General features: G+C 42.8%; 1 protein-coding gene across 9 annotated transcripts in view; it reads right to left on the bottom strand.

Annotated features, from left to right (window-relative positions):
* The window catches only part of LOC130165986 (nucleosome-remodeling factor subunit BPTF-like), a 43,018-nt gene that overhangs the window by 16,893 nt on the left and 7,552 nt on the right, over nucleotides 1-18,573 (bottom strand). For 3 of the 9 annotated variants that reach the window (XM_056371208.1, XM_056371210.1, XM_056371213.1), the window contains exons 4-21: nucleotides 18,276-18,444; nucleotides 15,710-15,961; nucleotides 14,746-14,949; nucleotides 13,669-13,851; nucleotides 13,130-13,305; nucleotides 12,807-12,983; nucleotides 12,362-12,543; nucleotides 12,048-12,179; nucleotides 11,043-11,172; nucleotides 10,134-10,269; nucleotides 9,371-9,670; nucleotides 7,048-9,157; nucleotides 4,931-5,055; nucleotides 4,314-4,466; nucleotides 3,932-4,082; nucleotides 3,549-3,588; nucleotides 2,977-3,202; nucleotides 2,604-2,753 (exon numbers count right to left, since the gene is read on the bottom strand). In XM_056371208.1, coding sequence (XP_056227183.1) covers nucleotides 2,604-2,753; nucleotides 2,977-3,202; nucleotides 3,549-3,588; nucleotides 3,932-4,082; nucleotides 4,314-4,466; nucleotides 4,931-5,055; nucleotides 7,048-9,157; nucleotides 9,371-9,670; nucleotides 10,134-10,269; nucleotides 11,043-11,172; nucleotides 12,048-12,179; nucleotides 12,362-12,543; nucleotides 12,807-12,983; nucleotides 13,130-13,305; nucleotides 13,669-13,851; nucleotides 14,746-14,949; nucleotides 15,710-15,961; nucleotides 18,276-18,444 — 4,996 coding nt within the window. The remainder of the gene's footprint in view (nucleotides 1-2,603; nucleotides 2,754-2,976; nucleotides 3,203-3,548; nucleotides 3,589-3,931; nucleotides 4,083-4,313; nucleotides 4,467-4,930; nucleotides 5,056-7,047; nucleotides 9,158-9,370; nucleotides 9,671-10,133; nucleotides 10,270-11,042; nucleotides 11,173-12,047; nucleotides 12,180-12,361; nucleotides 12,544-12,806; nucleotides 12,984-13,129; nucleotides 13,306-13,668; nucleotides 13,852-14,745; nucleotides 14,950-15,709; nucleotides 15,962-18,275; nucleotides 18,445-18,573) is intronic. The other 6 variants (XM_056371211.1, XM_056371212.1, XM_056371209.1 and 3 more) reach the window with 5 other exon arrangements.

Genomic DNA, 18,573 nt, shown 5'->3' with positions numbered 1-18,573 from the left:
TTATTTGTGGGCTTCTCTCCTTGCTAGATGGCCAGCTTTTGATCACAGCGATGGTAAATATTAGTTGAGCAGGTAAACAAAATCTTCAAAAGGCTCACTGAAAGCTTAGTTGGGTTCCCCCCAGCATATCTGAACCCCCTCATAAATTATGCATGAATTCAGACCCTACTTTTAAACTTTAATCTGACAAAGGGCGCGTTTCATATTTGTTCAACAGGCTCTGTGCCTTCATGAGCTCACGTGAAGCTGATGGCAGAAATGGAAACCATGAGAGCGTTGCTCTTTTTCCTCTGCTGCCTTGTTGCTGCGGTTTTTCAACCGCAACCGAGCAGGTAAACCTATACATCAAGGTTTTCCCTCTTCAAACAGGGACGTTAAACCCGGCCGTAAGACCTGGGGAGTAGCTGCTCTGGTCGCACACATCAAACACTCGTTTCTATGGACTGGCTGTTTGGAGAGGTCGGGGAGTTGGGACTCCGGTGAGTGGAGAGGTACACTTTTATTCAAAAAAAACGGAGGGAAAAAAAGAAAAATGGAATCCCACTATAGAGGGCTACCTGTCTGGGTAGCAGACCTCAGGGTAAACTTGTTTTCCTCCCTAACTTCCTTAAGCCCTTCCAAAACAAACAGGGCGCCCAACAGTCATGCTGGATAAATACACATGTCCATTAAATGGCTACACTCCACCTGAACTTAGTTTCTCCTTCATGGTAACTTCAAAGGTAAGAAAAGTCCCTTTCCTCATATCCTTGGTGAATATCATCCTCTTTATCGGGTGATTGCATGTACATATTAAAGAATACATTTATTGTATATTGAGTTGCTCTTTGTAATGGCACAATCATTTTTTGTTTGAAAATGAGAATTTATTCAGTTGTTTCTTGTTTCTTTTTCTGGTTTCTGGTTTGACAGAATGGATAAAGAAGGAAAACAGACAGTTATTGTTAAGGCTGTTTAAAGGACAAACTCAATCCACATATATTACTTAATAGAAACATGGATACAGCTTTCAAAGTTTTTTGATTTCTATTTCATTTACCTTTCATATTCTAGGCTTATTTTCATCTTGAAATGGTGCCATTTAATTAAAAAGAAATACATTGAGTATATCAGTGTTTAGTCAAATAACTGGTTTTGTGAATGCTGAATCTGACCTATGTGACCCACACGAGAGCTGTCAGCAGCTGTAATGGAGCTTGTCATCATGTCAGACCACCTCTACCGAGTGTGGAGCAGTATCCATCATCTGATAACCTGACAGGGCCACAGACAGTCCAGGTGGTGCTCAGTACAAACCATCGCCTCATCTGCGGTGTCAATATTGACATTTCGAAAAAAGTTAATAAGCACCTAACTTAAGATAGCTCAATTCTGAATCCGCAGTCTGGATTTAGAACCTCAGACTACACAAGTCTACCATCCTAAAAACCGTCCAACCAAAATAACAGCTTTCTATTAGATTACCATGCCGACAAGACACAACCAGACATGATCCGTCATACTAAACTACGCTGCTGACTCATGAGGTTGGCACACAATGGGCACCACAGTGGGGTTGGTGCAGAGCATGCTGCCACAGCGGCACAAAACACAGTGAGCGCACAGTGGCTGCTTCTCAGAGGGCAGCACCTTTCACATCTGTTGCATCTGGAACCAGATGGAACAAGAGGCTCACTTAATTCACAAGGCCGGTGGACATTGTTAAGCTCAGCGTTACTTCTGCAGTGTTCGATGCTCCTTTACTTCACTGTGTCCTTCCTTTTCCTCTCTAAAATACATTATAAAGTTAGAAAGTTAAATTATCCATCCATCCTCTTCCGCTCTTCCGGGGTCGGGCCGCGGTGGCAGCAGGCAGCACGAACTTTTATTCATTCTCTTATTTCATTCATTCAGTTTCAGGGTGACCCTATAACATCACTTAAAGACAACCTTAAACTGAAAAAATAAGCCTATGGTAAAACGCTTAACTAATCAAGGAAGCGGGCTGTGGCTCTGAGGTCAGGAAGTAGGCTAAATGAAGTGCTTCAAAAGTGTGTGTAATTTCAAGCACGTAAAGGAAAACACAACTGCGTTAGGGCCATGGTAAAACTTACTGTGTCAACTGTGTGACTGATTCAGAAAAAGTGTATTTAGTAGTGCGGTTAATAGAGGCCAGCATCTGAACACTTGAGCCCTATAGTTCTTCTAAGATGTGGGGTTTGAAATGATCGTCTACTTGTGTACTTGGCTCACTGACAGTGGCAATCAAGGACAGAGGAATGTCCAATTTGTGTCTAATTTGTAGATTTCAAAATATTTGGGTCTGCGGTAGCTGGCACTGACTAGGTTTAAAAAGACTGAAGACAGGCTCAGTCTTTCTCGAGCGACATGCGCGTGGTTGGCACGCTAATTTGCTTACACAATGCCGTGCAATTAACGAGCCAGATCTAATTTGGCTCCTTTGACAAATCTGAAAAGTCTCAGCTGTGGGTCCGAGGCGAAGAAAACGAAAACACAGACGCATCTTGAAATGGTGGTGGATGGAAAGAAACGTCTACACTGAATAACTGTAACTTGTGCTCTCTGTTTGCCTCAGAGGTGTGACTTATTAAAATCTGCCTTACCTCCTTGTGAAGTTGGCACATTGACCGTGACGATCTTGCTGTTGGCGGGCAGCGGCAGCTTGGTGGTCACTACCTTTCCACCCACTGAGGTTCCCGTAATCTGGAAGGTGTGCCCACCAGAAGTGGCCACGGTGGTCTCTGTGCCTGCTCCTAATAAAGCAAACAAACAAACAAACAAAAAAGATAACAAACACTGTTACTGCTGTCAATCTGTTGATATCACTACTTCTAATAAACTACCACGGTGACGCTGATGATGTTGATCACCATGCTGCTCCAGTACTCTCATGCACGACTAACAGACTTCATATACATGAAACATCACATAGAAAAAACAAAAAAATGCCAGTAGCCACACTCCTCTGTAACGTACCTTGTGTGGTTTGACCCTGCTTGACCCAGGTGGCGAATGACTGCTGGAAGTTCTTGTTCTGCTGGAATGTGACGGGGGTGCCCATCTTGGTGGATAGCACCACCTTGGTGCTGGGGGTGCCCTGGCCTGACAATGAACCGACAATGACTTTGGGTGTGGCGGCAGATGTTGCAGGAGTCCCCGTTGGAGTAACTGTGACTGAGCCTGGCTTCTGCTCCAGACGTTTCTGAAATGGTAAATAAGATGGTCAGTACATGAACATAGGAACAAGTGACAGAAATACTGAAACTAAGAGCCAAAACTTAAGAGCTGTATAGAAATGAGGCATTACAGTGGTATAGATTGGCAAAGACTGAGATGTGTGGATTTCTTGTTGTCTTGGCAACAATTGCACAAAAAGGTTAAGTGCGTGTGTAAATCCCAGCTACACCTGAGCTTTTTCCTTTTGAATTAAGACACAAGCTTTACTTGACACCAATTAAAAAAAAGGTAAAGGCCTACTACTTTGTTTAAATGAACAGATGTGCCTTAGAAGCAACTGAACTTTGATAACTGAACTAAACCACACTTGCCTTGGCCTGCTCTGCTGCCTGCGCTTTCTCTTTCTCCACCCTGTAAAAAGAAAAAAGAACCTATCAAGCTTAAAACGCAGCAAAAATCAAACATGAAGAAATATTTAAAATGTAGCCTAAAATCTTGTCACATTTTACAAATTAGAAATGATGATAATTAGGGTGAGGTTAATATCATTGGTTAAAAAAAGCATCACACAAGTTCAGCAGCACAGATCAACTCCACGCTAGAGAAATATTAGCGGTAAATTCTCCACGCCTGACAATATCTATGCAATATCACATGTTTCTAAATCGTTATGACTGACAGATTACATGATTGATGCTACACAGTAGGCGTAGCCAACACATGCTTGACTGTTGCGATCCTCTGCCCCTCTGACCTTTCTGAGAAGGCTCTGATCTCCCAGAGGTCCAGCTCCTCCTCAGCCACCCATGTCTCAATCACCACTGGGCCTGTCTGCTTGGCAGGCTCAGGCTTCTTGGGGCGCAAGGCACTGGAGCGCAAGCCCTTCCTCTGAGGGGTGTGGGTTTCTGGGATTGTGGACAGATGAATAAATTATAGACTGTTTGTGTTTTTGAGCTAGAGGGAAAGGCTGTCAGTCTGTTATCAACAACAGGTTAATATTACCAACCAAAAAGGTAGAAATACAAATGAGGGACAGACATCTGACTGAATTCATACTTTTTCTCAGCTCTAATTATGGTCTTGTTCAGGAAGTAGCTTCCATCTTTTGGTCAGGTATGAAAAAAAAAGAATCTCACCTTTCGGAGTCTCCGGCACTCCAAGGGGGCAGATGATTTTGCGGATGCAGTACTCTGAGCGAATGCCGTAGGGTCCCACGTCACGGCGCTTGATGATCTCTGTGGTGGTGATTTCAGTGTCCGATGTCTCTGTAGCAATGAGTGGGGATAGGGCTGGGTTGGTATGGTGATGAGGAGGAAAGCCCGAGAAGATGGAGGAAATGCACTCCAACATAATAACACTGACACCCAAATGAGACTGAAGGCCATTTTGGAGTGTTTCTTTGGGCCCACAAGGGGACAAAGAGGGGAGCCCAAGTAAATGCAAGAAGAAATGAAGTTATCGCAAAGAAGGAAACACCTGAGTTTTTGATCTTTAGGATGGACTTTTTTTGGGGGGAAACACCAGCTGCATGTATCTTCCACAATACAAGTGTAAATTCATTATCTTTTAGAAAGGTAAAGAAAAAAAGCTGTAAATATCTTGTACATCAAACAACACAATTAATTCTGCCCTCAAAAGCAGCTGGTGATTTCATACAGAACTAATTTCAGTATTAGACTTGTTGCCTTTTCCCCCTTCCTCCCAGAATGAAGGACATCTTTATTTGATGATTTGGGGGGTGGGGGGGTTGTACCTGTACGCGTGGTGCCGACAGCAGCGGACGGTTTGACGGCCATGTCGTCCCATCTGAGACAGGCCCACAGGAGCCTCAGCATCAGACTCACACCAGCCAGAGACTTCACAGTCTGCAGGCGATACCTATGACACAACCCAGAGGTTCAAGCATTAGTCACATAAAGTTGCATGTAAAGAACATCGCACCTACATCTCTTATGTAGAACATGAGAAAAATGCAGCTATATTGAAATTAACTGGAAAATGGAAATGTCTGTTGATAGATAGAAAACGAAAGAACAGTTGTTCTACAGCTGTAGGTCGAAGGAAGGGCTGCTGGTATTCCCCGCTGCCCGGTGTCATGCAGTTCATTAAAGCAGCGCAACTGACCGCCAGTGAGTCGCTCAGCATTACAGAACACACACTGCAGCACGATCATGGAACAGGAAGAGGCCGAGTAAAAACAGACTGAGGTTTCTGGTGATGCTGCTGTCCCGTCATGACCATTTACATGAAAGAAGCAGAACAACTGGCTGCCATCTTTAATAAATCATTTTATTCACGCTAATTTGGTTGAGAAAAAGATATTATCCCTGACTACAAAAGCAAGTAAACCAACAGTTTTAACTCACTGAGTTCAAAGTGGAAGCTTGTGCATATTTCATTTGGTTCTTTTTAATTTAATAAACAATTCTGGGTGCAACAGACTGTTCTCAGTGTAGCATTAGATGACGGGACGATATCGATCAATGATTTATTTCCTCAAGTTTTTATCTTGAAAGAAATATTCCTTCCGTGCTGGGGCTGCCAGCAATGAACTTGTCACTTGGGATACGGTCATATAAAATATCTAGAACATCTACAAAAACATGATCATCACAGGGCTGTGTGTGTTGTATGGGGTTTGATAGATATTCCTTTTCCCATGTGTAACGACAGGCAGGAAAAAAAAATCCCTGGGTTGCAGGGTTGGGTCATTGCACAAAGTGAACATCCTGACACTTCTCCGACCGCTGGATGATTCATGTCTGCTTTGGAACTCTGAGGTCCGGTCAAAATAACCAGAGGTCCCTTTGTGACACACGGCTCAGAGCCACAACATCGCTCAGGGCCAAAGCCACAAACGTCAGACAGGGGGAGAGAAGACATAAAGAACGACAAATCAACAGGAAATGGCACTCCTGACAAAACCAGGAGAGGGTTTAAAGGTGACTAATAAAGAGAAATAGTATAGCATACGCCTGCCGTCCTTGTTTTTTGGAAAAACCGCACATATCCTACCACAAAGCTACCAAGAGAGATAGCACTGTTGCATTGGTTGACTAGATATTCCAACAAAAACATGTGACACACAGACGCAAGTGCTGTCAAATAGATTTTTTTTTTTCTGTTAGATTTTCATTTGTTTGGTTCAAAAGAGACAAAATGCAGTGAAGATGTAGAAACAATACAGACAAACCGCTTCAATACACTGTCTCTGGTTGGTGAGGTGCTCCCCTACAAAAAATAAATCAACTCTTTTTTTGTCTTTTAATTTGTCTGGTTTTATTTTAAATATATTGCAAATTCTAGTCTTTCCTTAATTTTAATCAAAGTAAATCTGCTGTGCTGCCATTGCAGGGTTTTTAATGAAGGTTTTTTTTGGGGGAGTCAGTAGATACAAATCATGTCTGACTGTCAAATACTTAAACTAATATGTTCTCTTTAAAAATGAATCAGAAATTAGATTTGGACTATCTGTATTGGAATTTCCCTCCTATCTCCTATCTCCTCCTCCTACATCCACAGTCACACAGTAAGTTTATGTTATGCCTGTTGTGTCAGAGTTAAAGACCTTAGTTTAAAACTTTGCCCCTTTTCTTTTTGTGTTTGACCTAATCTAGTATTTTTTTTTCCCTCCACACAAAGTGAGGTGAATAAGCTATAACGAACCCTACAGCCATCGCTCTAGAACAAAATGCTCGAGTCCCACTGATCGTTGAAATAGCTGAGATTGTTCAAATGTAGAGGCTGGATTTCCCCACGCAGATCATTAAGTGCTACTTAACCAGTGAGCAGTGACAATAACACAGATGGAATGAAACCTTATGTAATGTGGTTTGGGTGGGTGAAAAGCTTAAGTAAGAGCAATGTTACCTCCAGGTGATGCCAAACGTGGGCCTGGGGGAAGGATATGGCCAGATATCCAGGGCTGGCTTTGCATTGTAGCTAAACACGTGCACCTCCCGGAAACCGCCTCGCCTCGCCAGCACCTTCAAGTCATCATGTGGCAATACGAAAATACTCTTGCGGCTGCTCTTGGTGACAAACTTGCGGTAAGAAGGAAGGGCTGTGTCCGAACGTGTCTTCTTGGTGCGGGAGAACTTTAGGAGGCGGACGCGGCCCTTTGTTGATGAGTCCTCTTGGCTCACAGCGACAGATGTTACCGAGGTTTTACCGCTGGTGTCAGTCGTTGACTTACTGACAGAGGCCGAGAGCATCGTCCTCTGTTCTTGTGTCACTGTTTCACTCTGGCTGTCCTCTGACTGACCATCGAGCCCGGAACAGATTTTGGTCACAGTTGTTTTGGTCATGGTGGTAAGAGTGGACACTGCGCTGCTTTCTGTTGTTGACAGCCTTTCTCCGGGTGCTTTCGATGGTGTGTTGGCTATCCTCATCTCTGTGGAAACTACCGTTGTGGTGGTGGTGGAGGTTGTGGTTACCTGGGTGACGATGGTCTTGGGTGGTTCTGTCGTCCCACTGTTACTATTCTCCTCTGCAAAGTCGTCGCTCAGACTGGACTCCTCCGCTGAAGGTATAGGAGAGGGAGCCATTCTGATGATCTTGACCACAGGACTGGGTTTGGTTTCCACAGACTCAAATGGTGATGTGCTGTTGTGCTGTAGAGTGCTCTGAGTATTACCTCCAAGTGCGTCTATGTTGTTTTCCAGCCTTGTTATCTTCAGTGGAGGTTTGTAGTCCTGATCTGATATTGTCTTACTCTCGACCTCCACCTTAGAAGTTAGGCTTGGTTCTTTTGCCCCGACCTCTGTACTGTCATTTACAGGGGCCAAATCTCCATTCAACAAAGGCTTTTGCTGCGTGCTGTCCTTCAGCGAAACAACTAGTCCTTGTTCTTCAGTTTTACCAGTGCTGTTCACCTTGGGCTGGGGACTGTTGGCGAGTACACCATTATTTGAGCTCATTACAGAGTTACTCAACAAGCTTTCACTCCCCAAACCATCATTACCGTTTACCTGAGGGAGAGGAGAAACTGGCTCGGGAGTACTAATGCTTTCGGCTTTATGTTGTCCAATTTCTTGCATATTTTCTTGGTTCACCCTTGGCCCCGTGCCATTTTCCTCAGTGCCTGAATGTGCAGAACTTAACATTTCTGGGTTTTGTTGAATAGGTATAGAAGGAGATGCGTTTTGACCACTTTTTTGGTCAAGAATGCTCGTAGATGTCCTTATGGAGTCCAGTTTCAAGTTGGGTACGTCAGACCCTGTATGTTCAATATGTGCAGCCTTGGTATCATCTGATGGTACACTGACTGCTTGTTGCTCTAAAGAGCTATCAGTTCCCTGTGCTGTTATTTCTTCTGCATCAGGCAGTTTAACACCCTCTTGCCCTGAAATATCTGAACGGGTTTCTTTTGGCCCCATAGTCCTTTCCACTAAATCTGCCTCCAGTTCCTGGGGCAGGGAGGTGGTTTGGTTTTGTGGTGAAGCTGAATCTCCACCTGTACCTGTACTGCAACTGTCTTTGGGTGTGGAGTCTATTACAGAAGAAGTTAGAGGAGGAGTGACAATATCCTCTGTAGATTTCGAGAGTTCGGCCTGACTCTCTCCTTCAACTTCCCCTCCTCCAACTTCTCCTGGCCCTGGAGTTTGTATTGTGGAAGATTTCTCCTCCACTTTCACAGCGTCGCCCAGTGCGAGCTGTGTCTGAGCGAGAGAATGGGGCTTGAGTGGTGCCCGTGGCCGGACTGGAGTGCTCAGAGCAGGGGTTGAAGTGGATGAAACTGGTGTGGGAGTCTGGGGTTGTTTAGAGGCAGAGACTTGCTGCCTCTGCTTCTCTTCAATAATGTGCTGCTTCACTCGGCGCTCCAGCAGGCAGTCCAGCTTGGAGGACTTGACCTTCTTCTTGTAGGCAATGCGGGTGAGGAAGCCCTTACTGACATCCACTACATCGTAGTTAAAGGGTCGCTGAGGGCCCTCTGTAGGCTCCTCCTTTATGGAAGCCTTATCCTCCTGAATGCTGGACCCTGGAGAGGAAATTAATTTAGATTTTTAATTTGCATTGATAAAAAATAACATACTTCTTCACACACCACTTGACACACACAAGTTGAAATGCTTCAGCAGGATACTCAATATTAAAGTGAATGTATTTCTAACTTTGTAATGAAATGGGCAAATATGAGATACTGTACATGCAATTGAATACAATGCTATTAGACACAAAGTCTCTGTCATACTTTGCTCTTCATCTGATCGTGATTCTGTTGGATCCACCTCCATCTCTGCAGGTGATTCATCTATTGACAATTGGGCCGTCTTTTCTTTTTCATCCACCGCTTCTTTCTTTTCCTCTTCCATCGTCTCAGACTCGGGATCTTCGGCAGACAGCAGATGATCTGTTGCAGGTTTGGAGAGGCTAGATAGGCCTTGATCTTTTGCTTCACTGCTTAAAGCAGCAGCTCCCTGAGCTTCTGGTGCGGCTACACTTGGCCGTCGACTCAAGTCCAGCAGGGTACATTTCTTGCCAAGTTTAGCATCTTGGGAAAACAGAATGAGAAAGAGAGTTTATTTTTGAACTTATTTTGAAACACATCTGTGGCTATTGATAATTGCTATTACTCAGACAATTCAAAAGCACAAGCCATCAATCATTAAAAGATAAAATAATCTTGAAAAGGATTATCTTGCTGCCTCCAAGACGAGAAACATAAGAGTTGACACTGACACATAATTACACAAAGTAAAAGGTGAATAAGAAAGAATACAAACTATCTGTGAGGTCTTTGATTGAAGTAATAACATACAAGTCAGTTACATCCACAGACATATCAAAAGAAAGACTTAATTCACTGAAGACCAACCAACCCACGATGACATTGTGGAGATTAGTAAAAGAGAGACTAATTCCCTCTCAGAATCAAAGAGACTTTAAATTTGAGAAACCCAAAGTCCAAATAACTGAAAACCACATTTTAGGCCCCAAAGTTTCCCATTTCAGACCTTCCAGTTCTTTGCGGTAGTTGGCATTGGTGTTGCCGGGAAGCCTAGGGACGAACCGCTGCACATAAGTCTTACTGATCCAACTCCAGCCTCCATAGCCCGTAACGCGATACTCCTCTCCTTTCTGCTTCCACACCTTCACATAAGACAAGAAAGGAGAAGCGGAGTGAGAAATAGAGGGATAAAGAAACAACAAGAGGTGAAAGGTTCAAAAGGAGAAAAGTGAATTGTGAGAGACAAAAAAAAAAAAAAGTGGTGGGAAAGGAGAGAGTGAAGGTATAAAGAGAGATTCTTTAGTTTAGAGGCTGTTCACACACTGATCACTAATTGCTGAGGGAAATGACTCACGGCACAGCTCAGCTTGCTGTATCAAAGAGCCCTTGATGGTCACTCACGCACGAAAGCACAACATGCACACCAGTGTTTCCCACTGCAATGACTCAGTTTTCCAGGCATTAATTTCTCAACCTAGAAGCAGACTGGCCTGAAACATTCTTACCCTCATCCCATTATCAATATGTGTTTCACGCTGTGTTGGTGCAGACAACAGATTTAAGATACTTATGTATGTGTACTACTGCATTTTATTTATAACATCAACATTCCTGTCATTCAGTGACTGCCACAAGATGTTTAGCACTGGTTGTGGTGCACGAGACATCAACATTTTATAGTTTAATAGCCATGTTGAGATTACACAGTGTAATGAGCCTTCCTGGACATTCAAGTGTCTCTATGCACCGTGCAATGCAATTTAAATGTACATGGCAGGGTGGGTTATCTTGTACATACAGCCAGAGTGTATGTGATGTGGACATGAGAGAATGTCAGGCTTGCTGTCAGCAGTCAAATGAAAGAACAGAGCAGAACACTTAATTTATGCCTTTGTGCAACCTACAACAGACCTACCTGGTGTTTAATTGGGAAGGTGTACTTGACCCAAGTGGCCTGTTGCATCGTCTCTTCATCCTCCAGCTTCTTCTCCCTCTTTTTCACTTTCTCCTTCTCCTCACGCTCCATGGATGTCATGCGATTTAACCTGAAAGCATTTGAAATGGTCATGCAATACAGCCTGCAGCTCTTGACTGAAAATGAACAGCTTTTACACAAAGATTGGTGATTGCTTTAAATCGTGTTTTAGCAAAAGAACCTTGTTTCTGGGTCGTCTGTGAAATTTTTGCATTCATAGTGAGCCTCCCGCTGTGATTTGTATGATGGTCCCTTCACAACAACCATTCATATATTCAAGTCTACCTATTAAGCATTGTGGAGCTGACAAATGATAAAACAACTTCTGTATGACAACCTTACATTAATGATTATTTTTCTTGAGAGCGACTGTAAAGCTCACTGAGTGAGATCAAAGCGCTGATTAAAGATGAGAAGACGTTAGCTGCTCTTGGAACAGTTCTTGGAAACACACACACTTGTCCTAAAAGCTGCTGAACTGCAACTTGAGCAGCTCACACTCTCTCTTTTACTTTGATGCTCTCAGTTCAGTCGCACACACATGCACACACTCTCCGGGCCTGACCTTGTGAAATCTTGGACAATCACCTCTTTAGAGGGGCGTTGTGGTGTGGAAGCAGTAGTAGAGGCAGAGGTGGGTGGTACTGGTAGTGGACTCACAGTCTAAATATTATGCCTTACAGCTAGGGTGGGCCTTTTGATCTGATCTGGTTATGATCGCCTCTGCCTGCTAAACCAACCACACATCTCCTATGTACATGCACTGAATGCTTGTTTGAGTTTTTAACTTTTTTTTCACGTATTAGACTGTGTCTTATTTAAACTGAACTTGTGGATGGATCATACAACTATTATTTCTTTTTATGTGTGTTTGAGAAAATTTTATCAATGAGTAAAAGCACAGATTTATGAATATGTAGTATAACATATACGCCATGTGTGTACCTGGTATGGCCAAGTGAGTCCTTCCAGACAGGCAGCATAGCCACAGGTTTGATGGCACACTCCAGGATTGCCAAAGCCAGCGCAAACTCTCTGGCCTTACTGCACATCTGAACTGCTTTGATCCAATTGGTCCTAGAAAACAAAGAAATAGACATTGAACCCTTCTCTATTTGCCCTGGGTGCTTTCACATTCAGTCTGATTTGTTTTTAAGAGGCCAGTCTGGTCATGGTATACTTAAAATCACACAGATAACATGCATACATAAATACAACATAAATAATTTCTATATCCCTACCTCCACTCTGTTCTATACCTGTGTGAGGCCCAGTTAGGGTGCATGAACGGTGCCGGGACATTGTTCTCCAGCTGGATGATGGTGAGTCTCAGTGTTGAGATGGTGAGAACCTTAGAACCATGAATAGATCCATTCCACTTAAATTCTCCTGCAGGTGTCATGCAGAACTTGTGTGAGAGATGCCGCCTCTTGTCATGGTCCTGATGAAAGACACATTAATTTTAGTCAGGAATCGAGTTTAGGAATCTGAAAGACCAGAGACATTTCACAGAACTGTCCCATTCAAAATCTGTCAAATAACACATATATCATAAAACTTTTGTTCCATCACGGGGCTAACACAGAAACACATTCACACCTGTTGACAACTTAGAACCACTAATCCGCCAGACTTGGATGTCTTTGTAATGATGGAAGAAACCCTTGCAATGATGGGAAAAAGAGTTTTTGTTGTGCTACTTGCCTCTCTGTGCTGGTGCTTGTTGAGGGCCAGGGCATTGGAGCTGTACTGGTTATGATAGACGCGGTACTTGCCCTCCTGGCCAAGCTTGAAAAATTGGCTGAGGGTCCCCTTCATCACCACATCCTTGCTGCGTGTGCTGACACGGGTGACATCACCTTGCGCATTTACTACCAGTACCTATGGAGGTGATAAAAGTCAGTTAAATCTGTAGTACTTCCTTGAGGCCCGTCTCTTAATACATAGATTCACCTGGCCAGTGCACCTGTGCAAACATTTTTCACATATTGCCTGAAAGTGTCTGTCTCGTCATCCACAGTTCTCACCTCTTTGCCTTCTTTAAAGCCCTTGTTGGCCTCGTGAACAGCAGCAGCCACCTGTTGGTTCTTGAGCTGGCTCAGCTTGCTCTCTGGGTTCCTCAGCCTGGTCACCATGCGAGTTGCCGAAGACTTCTTGCCGGTCAGACCTGTCGTCTCACCATTGGCCGAATCTTTACCCTCCCCTGAAAATGCAATGCTTGTTTCAGTCAAAGTCAGATGAAGCCAAGTCACACAGTAGTAAACTCTACTTGAACGAAGGTGATATGATGTGCACAGATTACTAAAAGAGAAAACCACTTGACAGTGATTTCATATCATAACACACGTGCTGCGTTTCCCATGTAGCATGTGCTGCTAGTCTTTTTTAAGGCCTATTAACTGGGATGCACAATCTGTAGATGACTAGTATGATATAAGGGACAATTATCCTAAGCCTTTTCTGGCAGCATTTAAGTTGCAAGGTTAATTTCCAACAGTAAAATAAATTGCTGCAGAGGATAGCTCTTATATTACAACAAAAAAATATGATATTTTTTTTGTCAGACCTGTGTCATCGAGGCTTGCTAGGGATGACTGTGAGGACTTGTCAGCAAGGTCTGGGGGTTCAGGGCCCCTGGGAGGGACCCCGGCTCCCATGCTGCCGTTACTGTTCTCTTCGCTGGTCTGGGAGGGCTGGCTCAGGCTGGGGACTCCATCTCCACTGACAGAATCTGATGATGGGTTTTCTGCTGCACAAACAGAAAATCAGTATTGATTGTCAAGACAAACAAGGCTTGCAGGTCTCGACTGTGCTGTTGTTGTCAACATCTGTGGCATCTTTGATTAATTGGTTTGCCAGCAAGATGCAGGTGTTAGCCCATGCTGAAATTACTGAGCAAATAAAACTGTAGCATCAAAGCCGTGATCACTGACCAACAAACAGGAGATTCTGCACAGGTAAAAGCTCAGTCTACGTGGAGACAAACTTTCTTGTGATAGTTCTGAAATATAGTTTATAGTTGAGGCTGTGGCTCCCTCTACTGATAAGTCATGTGTAATGCACCATATAAACCCCTCCAGGCAAGGCAAGGTTTGTGCACGCATGACCACATTGACCAAAACAACAAATGCTGCTATGTAATTTTTAAGGATGAATATGTGCAGGTCATCAATCAGCAATTACAAGCAAGCAGCCAAAGAAAAGCTTTTCATAAGAATTATTGCACCAGGCAACGCGATCACTGTCCCGAGTTGACTGATCGCTCCATGAGGCCAGTCGTGTTGACTGCAGTGACAATGCCTTCTGATTGCAAATCAACTGATGCAATCTCTTGGGAGAGAAAGAGGGCATGAGGAATTGAGAGTTCAAAGCTCCAAAGCTGATGCCAGAATTCAAGAAATAAAAACTGGACGACTGAACACAAAAGCCAGCAGATGGAATGAGAGCCACATGCAAAAAGAGGCAGGCGAGGAAATGGTCGGGAGGAACACCAAAGCACTCTGGGGTATATGGCGGAACACACAAGTCACACTAGTACGGGATTCATCACACAATCCGCTTAAGTTTCAGGCTGTGGCAGTGAAGCAGATTCTCAAAAAGGAGCTTAATGAGGGCAGCTTTGCCCTGAATTGTCCTGTGATACCTTTGGTGTTGTTAGAGACCTCCATAGGGGAACACCCCTCTATCCGAGCCTCTGTGGTGGAGGCCGGGGGCTTTGGGGGCTCAGTGGGCAGGCTAGAGCTCACGATGTTGGTTTGTGTTGGAGCAGAGGTTGCTGGAAGTATAGGTCCACATGAGAAGTTACTGCCACTACTGCCTTCTCGGTCAGTGGGTGGAGCTTCAGCAACTACAGATGAACAGCAGCAGTGTTGTAAATATTGTAGATTTTAGTTGATAATGCATAGGTAACTTGGAGACAATGGAGAGGAGTAATGATGGTTGACAAATATGGTCAAATCATAAAGTCATATAACATCCATCATCAATATGTCAAAAAAAAGATTTTAGACATTGTTGGCAGAGCCACATAATACCTTTAAAAATGTATCTATACATATGGAGTTATTTAAATTAGCTTTTTCAGATTAACACAATCATGCATTTATGGGAATACAGACATTTATAATCATTATGCTCTCGAGGCTAATTAGACGCCTCTTACCAAACCTGTATAATTGACTCTCAACTCGCCCCAAGATGTTTGTGTTTTGTTCTGCTGCCAATGCAATAAATGTCTAGTTATTGCATCGTTAGAGCCCCTTTATTGCACTGGATAATACATCTCTCGCAAGACACCAATACAAATTAACATATGTGCTTTGTGAGTGCCAAACGTGTCGCTTGCATCTTGACAAACAGCACAGCATTTCTAAATGGTCCACCAGACAAATAACTGTGGAATTCATTCTTGAATCAATAACTAATTACACTATTATGATGATGTCCTTTTTTTTCCAAGGCTCAAAAAAAGAATAGAGGTACTGAGAAAAAAAACAGTTTTTAAGGTTAGATGTTATGTTTCTTTATGCCACTTTCATCCTTACTTAAGACTACATATTTGGTCATGTTTCTCTGAGTGTTTCGTGAAATATAAGCATCATAATTACCTCCAGTTTTGACACCATCCTTTTTCTCCTCTGTGGCCTCTTCGTTTGTCTCCCCCTCCTCCTTTGTCATATCTTTGACCTTGCCCTCCAGTTGTCCCTCCTCTTTCAGCTTGACCTCTCCGTCTTCCTTCTCCGCATCCACCTCCTTCTTCTCCCTCTCCAGCCGCGCTTTCTGGGCCTCCTCGGCAGCCCGTCTTTTCACCTCCTCCAGCTCCTCCTCCTTCTTAGCCCGCAACCGCTCCAGGATCTCCTCTGGATGAAAGAGAAAGAGGTAAACGAAAGAAAAGCGATAGTTGTAAGATAAAAGAAACGAAGGGCTGCGTCTATAAATATCCCAAGAAAGAGTGATAGACTGGAAGATTTCATGATAATCATACTGGATGTGATCAATGATGTGACGAAACACAAAGAAAAAGAAGACACAAAATAATCTATTGGACAGTACGGCAACTCCAAAAAGGCATAATACTGCTGGATATTCACAACTCAATTCACAAAATTAAGTAAAAAGAAAAATCTCTAAAAAAAAAAAAAAAAAAATGATTGTGGTTACTCAACTGTGATGATCTGTCTGGAAACAGAAAAAATGTTACTTTCAAAATGAAACAACAGAGGCATCACAGATGACTTGACCAAACTGAAGACTAAATAGAAAGAAAAAATGAGGTGACTTTGAGGCCAGATTATAACACGTTTCAATTTTTTTTTGCTTAGACTTCACAAATGGTGTTGGCAACCGTTTATACACCGATTATCTGCACGTAAAATATTCATGCTCACTGATGTTGACTTCTAACCTGCTGTAAAACACCACCATAAAGTTACACCCCTATGCGAGGTCAGAGAGCACAATGACTCAATGCTGTATCTTAGATTGATCTTTTCACTGATTCTGAGGAGGAAGCATGTTGGGTAGAAGACTGTGAAGTCCTTTGTGAGAGTATGACTCATCAGTAAGACTACTGCAGATTAACATAAACCAAATGATGTAAAACCTCGATCCGCAGTGGGCAATTTATATAATAACAAAGCGTAAAGCAGATGATAACCTTTTGTTTCATTAAATCACAGAGGAAGGTGTGAGAAGGACAGCATAAATAAATGCAAAGAGGAATTAAATGCAGGTAAGCAGGCTTTCTCTCCTAAACACTTGACAGACAGAAAAATCTAAATCTGTAAATGAAAACACTCATCAAAAGTGAAAACATCAAAAACGACCAGATGACTTGAAGCTTTGATGGAAGATTCTGTGGTCAAGCTGTTTTTGTTCAGTACATGAAGTCTATCTTTGTGTGATGGTATGTACAGTATATGTTATCTTGAACATCATAATCTGTGCTCATTCTGCCTCCCCCTAAATAGCATCATGCACCACTACAGTATGCAAATGTTGAAGATTTTCTTTTATAGACACACAAAACAGGAATCACAGTTCGCTCTGTAGACTACAATTTTTCCCCTCAGAATTATTCTCCCTTTTGTTTAAACAACACTGATTTACAAATGCAGACGCAGGACTGACACATGCCCGGCCACTGTCTCCTAACCTAACCTCCTAACCACCCTAGTAAAGATTGAGAAAATACTACACATTTTATATGTGATAGTCATAAACTGACTGTGTAAAAATGATCTTAAACAAAAGTTGATTCTAATTGAATTTATGAGCCTCTATCTGTTTTCCACATAAGGGTAGTTTTGCTATTTCAATTACTGTATTTTTGTGTTCTGGGATTATAATGCAATTTTATGGATGAGTTGTGTAAAACAGCTGCCACATATACAAAACTGGATATTAAGTGCTTCTTTTTCTACTTACTGACTTACTGTATATTCAGTATTAAGTGTGCAAGAGTGAATATTCATATGCTAGAGACCACAGTGGCAGCACACGGGTGAAGCTACTGCTGCCGGTTTGAAAAAGTTTGGCAAAAGCCATATTTATTCTTTCAAGTGACATACTTTTTTTCTATTCTTGTGTTACCTATTTCCTGGGTGTAAAAAAAAATAGGTTAAAGACTGTTGTCAGTTAGAACCTGTAACTTATCTGTGCATACCAGATGCTTGTTAGATGTGCTTGTTTACACTCAAGCTGTTGCTTCAAAAGTTAACACCACGTTACACAGCACTGTTTAAAGTGTACTGCTTTTTCTTAAAGCTGAATTGCTTTGAACTTGATTGAATGGTAAAAACAGCCAAAAGCATACACATGGATTTGGTGGATACCCTGCAGACAGAAAGGAAGGGACATGGGACTGAAGGGAAGCTCAAGAGCTGGATGCTAGCCAGAGTGGGTCCAGAGTAAGGTTACATAATAGCTGGGTTGATTCCTATGGCCCAGCCATCTATGACTGGGTGGCATTCATGAGCTCTGGGGGGAAAGCAGGGAGAGGACAGAAGGGGGGAAGAGAGACAGCTAGAGAAAGAGAAGAAAAAAAATACTTTGTGCTTAAAGACATCCTTCTTCCACTCTGATTCATGTCTGAAGTCAGTGACAGAATGCACCTCAGATTCTCTGAAAATTCGTTTATTTTATTAAAATGACAAAGAATTACGAGCTCTTTACCGTTGGCAGCAGTAAGGAAACACTTGTTGCTGCCACGGGCCTTGTTGGTTAGGTCCTCATTGATGTCCATATGTGTGTGCACCTCATCCCTTATCTCTTCAAGGGCAGCATACAGGTCAGCCTCCCAGTACTCCTTATCCAAGCAATCTATCAGCTCAGCCAGCTGGACCTGGGAAGGACAGAGTTTAGGGAGAGTTTAATAAGTGCAATGTTAATATTATAACTGCAGTGCTGCCAAATAACAAAGAACGTTTGGATGCATTTTGTTAATTAAAAGAAATAAAGTTGTGACACATAT

Source organism: Seriola aureovittata, chromosome 3, assembly GCF_021018895.1.
Source record: "Seriola aureovittata isolate HTS-2021-v1 ecotype China chromosome 3, ASM2101889v1, whole genome shotgun sequence".
Lineage (NCBI taxonomy): Eukaryota > Metazoa > Chordata > Actinopteri > Carangiformes > Carangidae > Seriola > Seriola aureovittata.
This window is presented reverse-complemented; position numbering and strand designations above follow the sequence as displayed.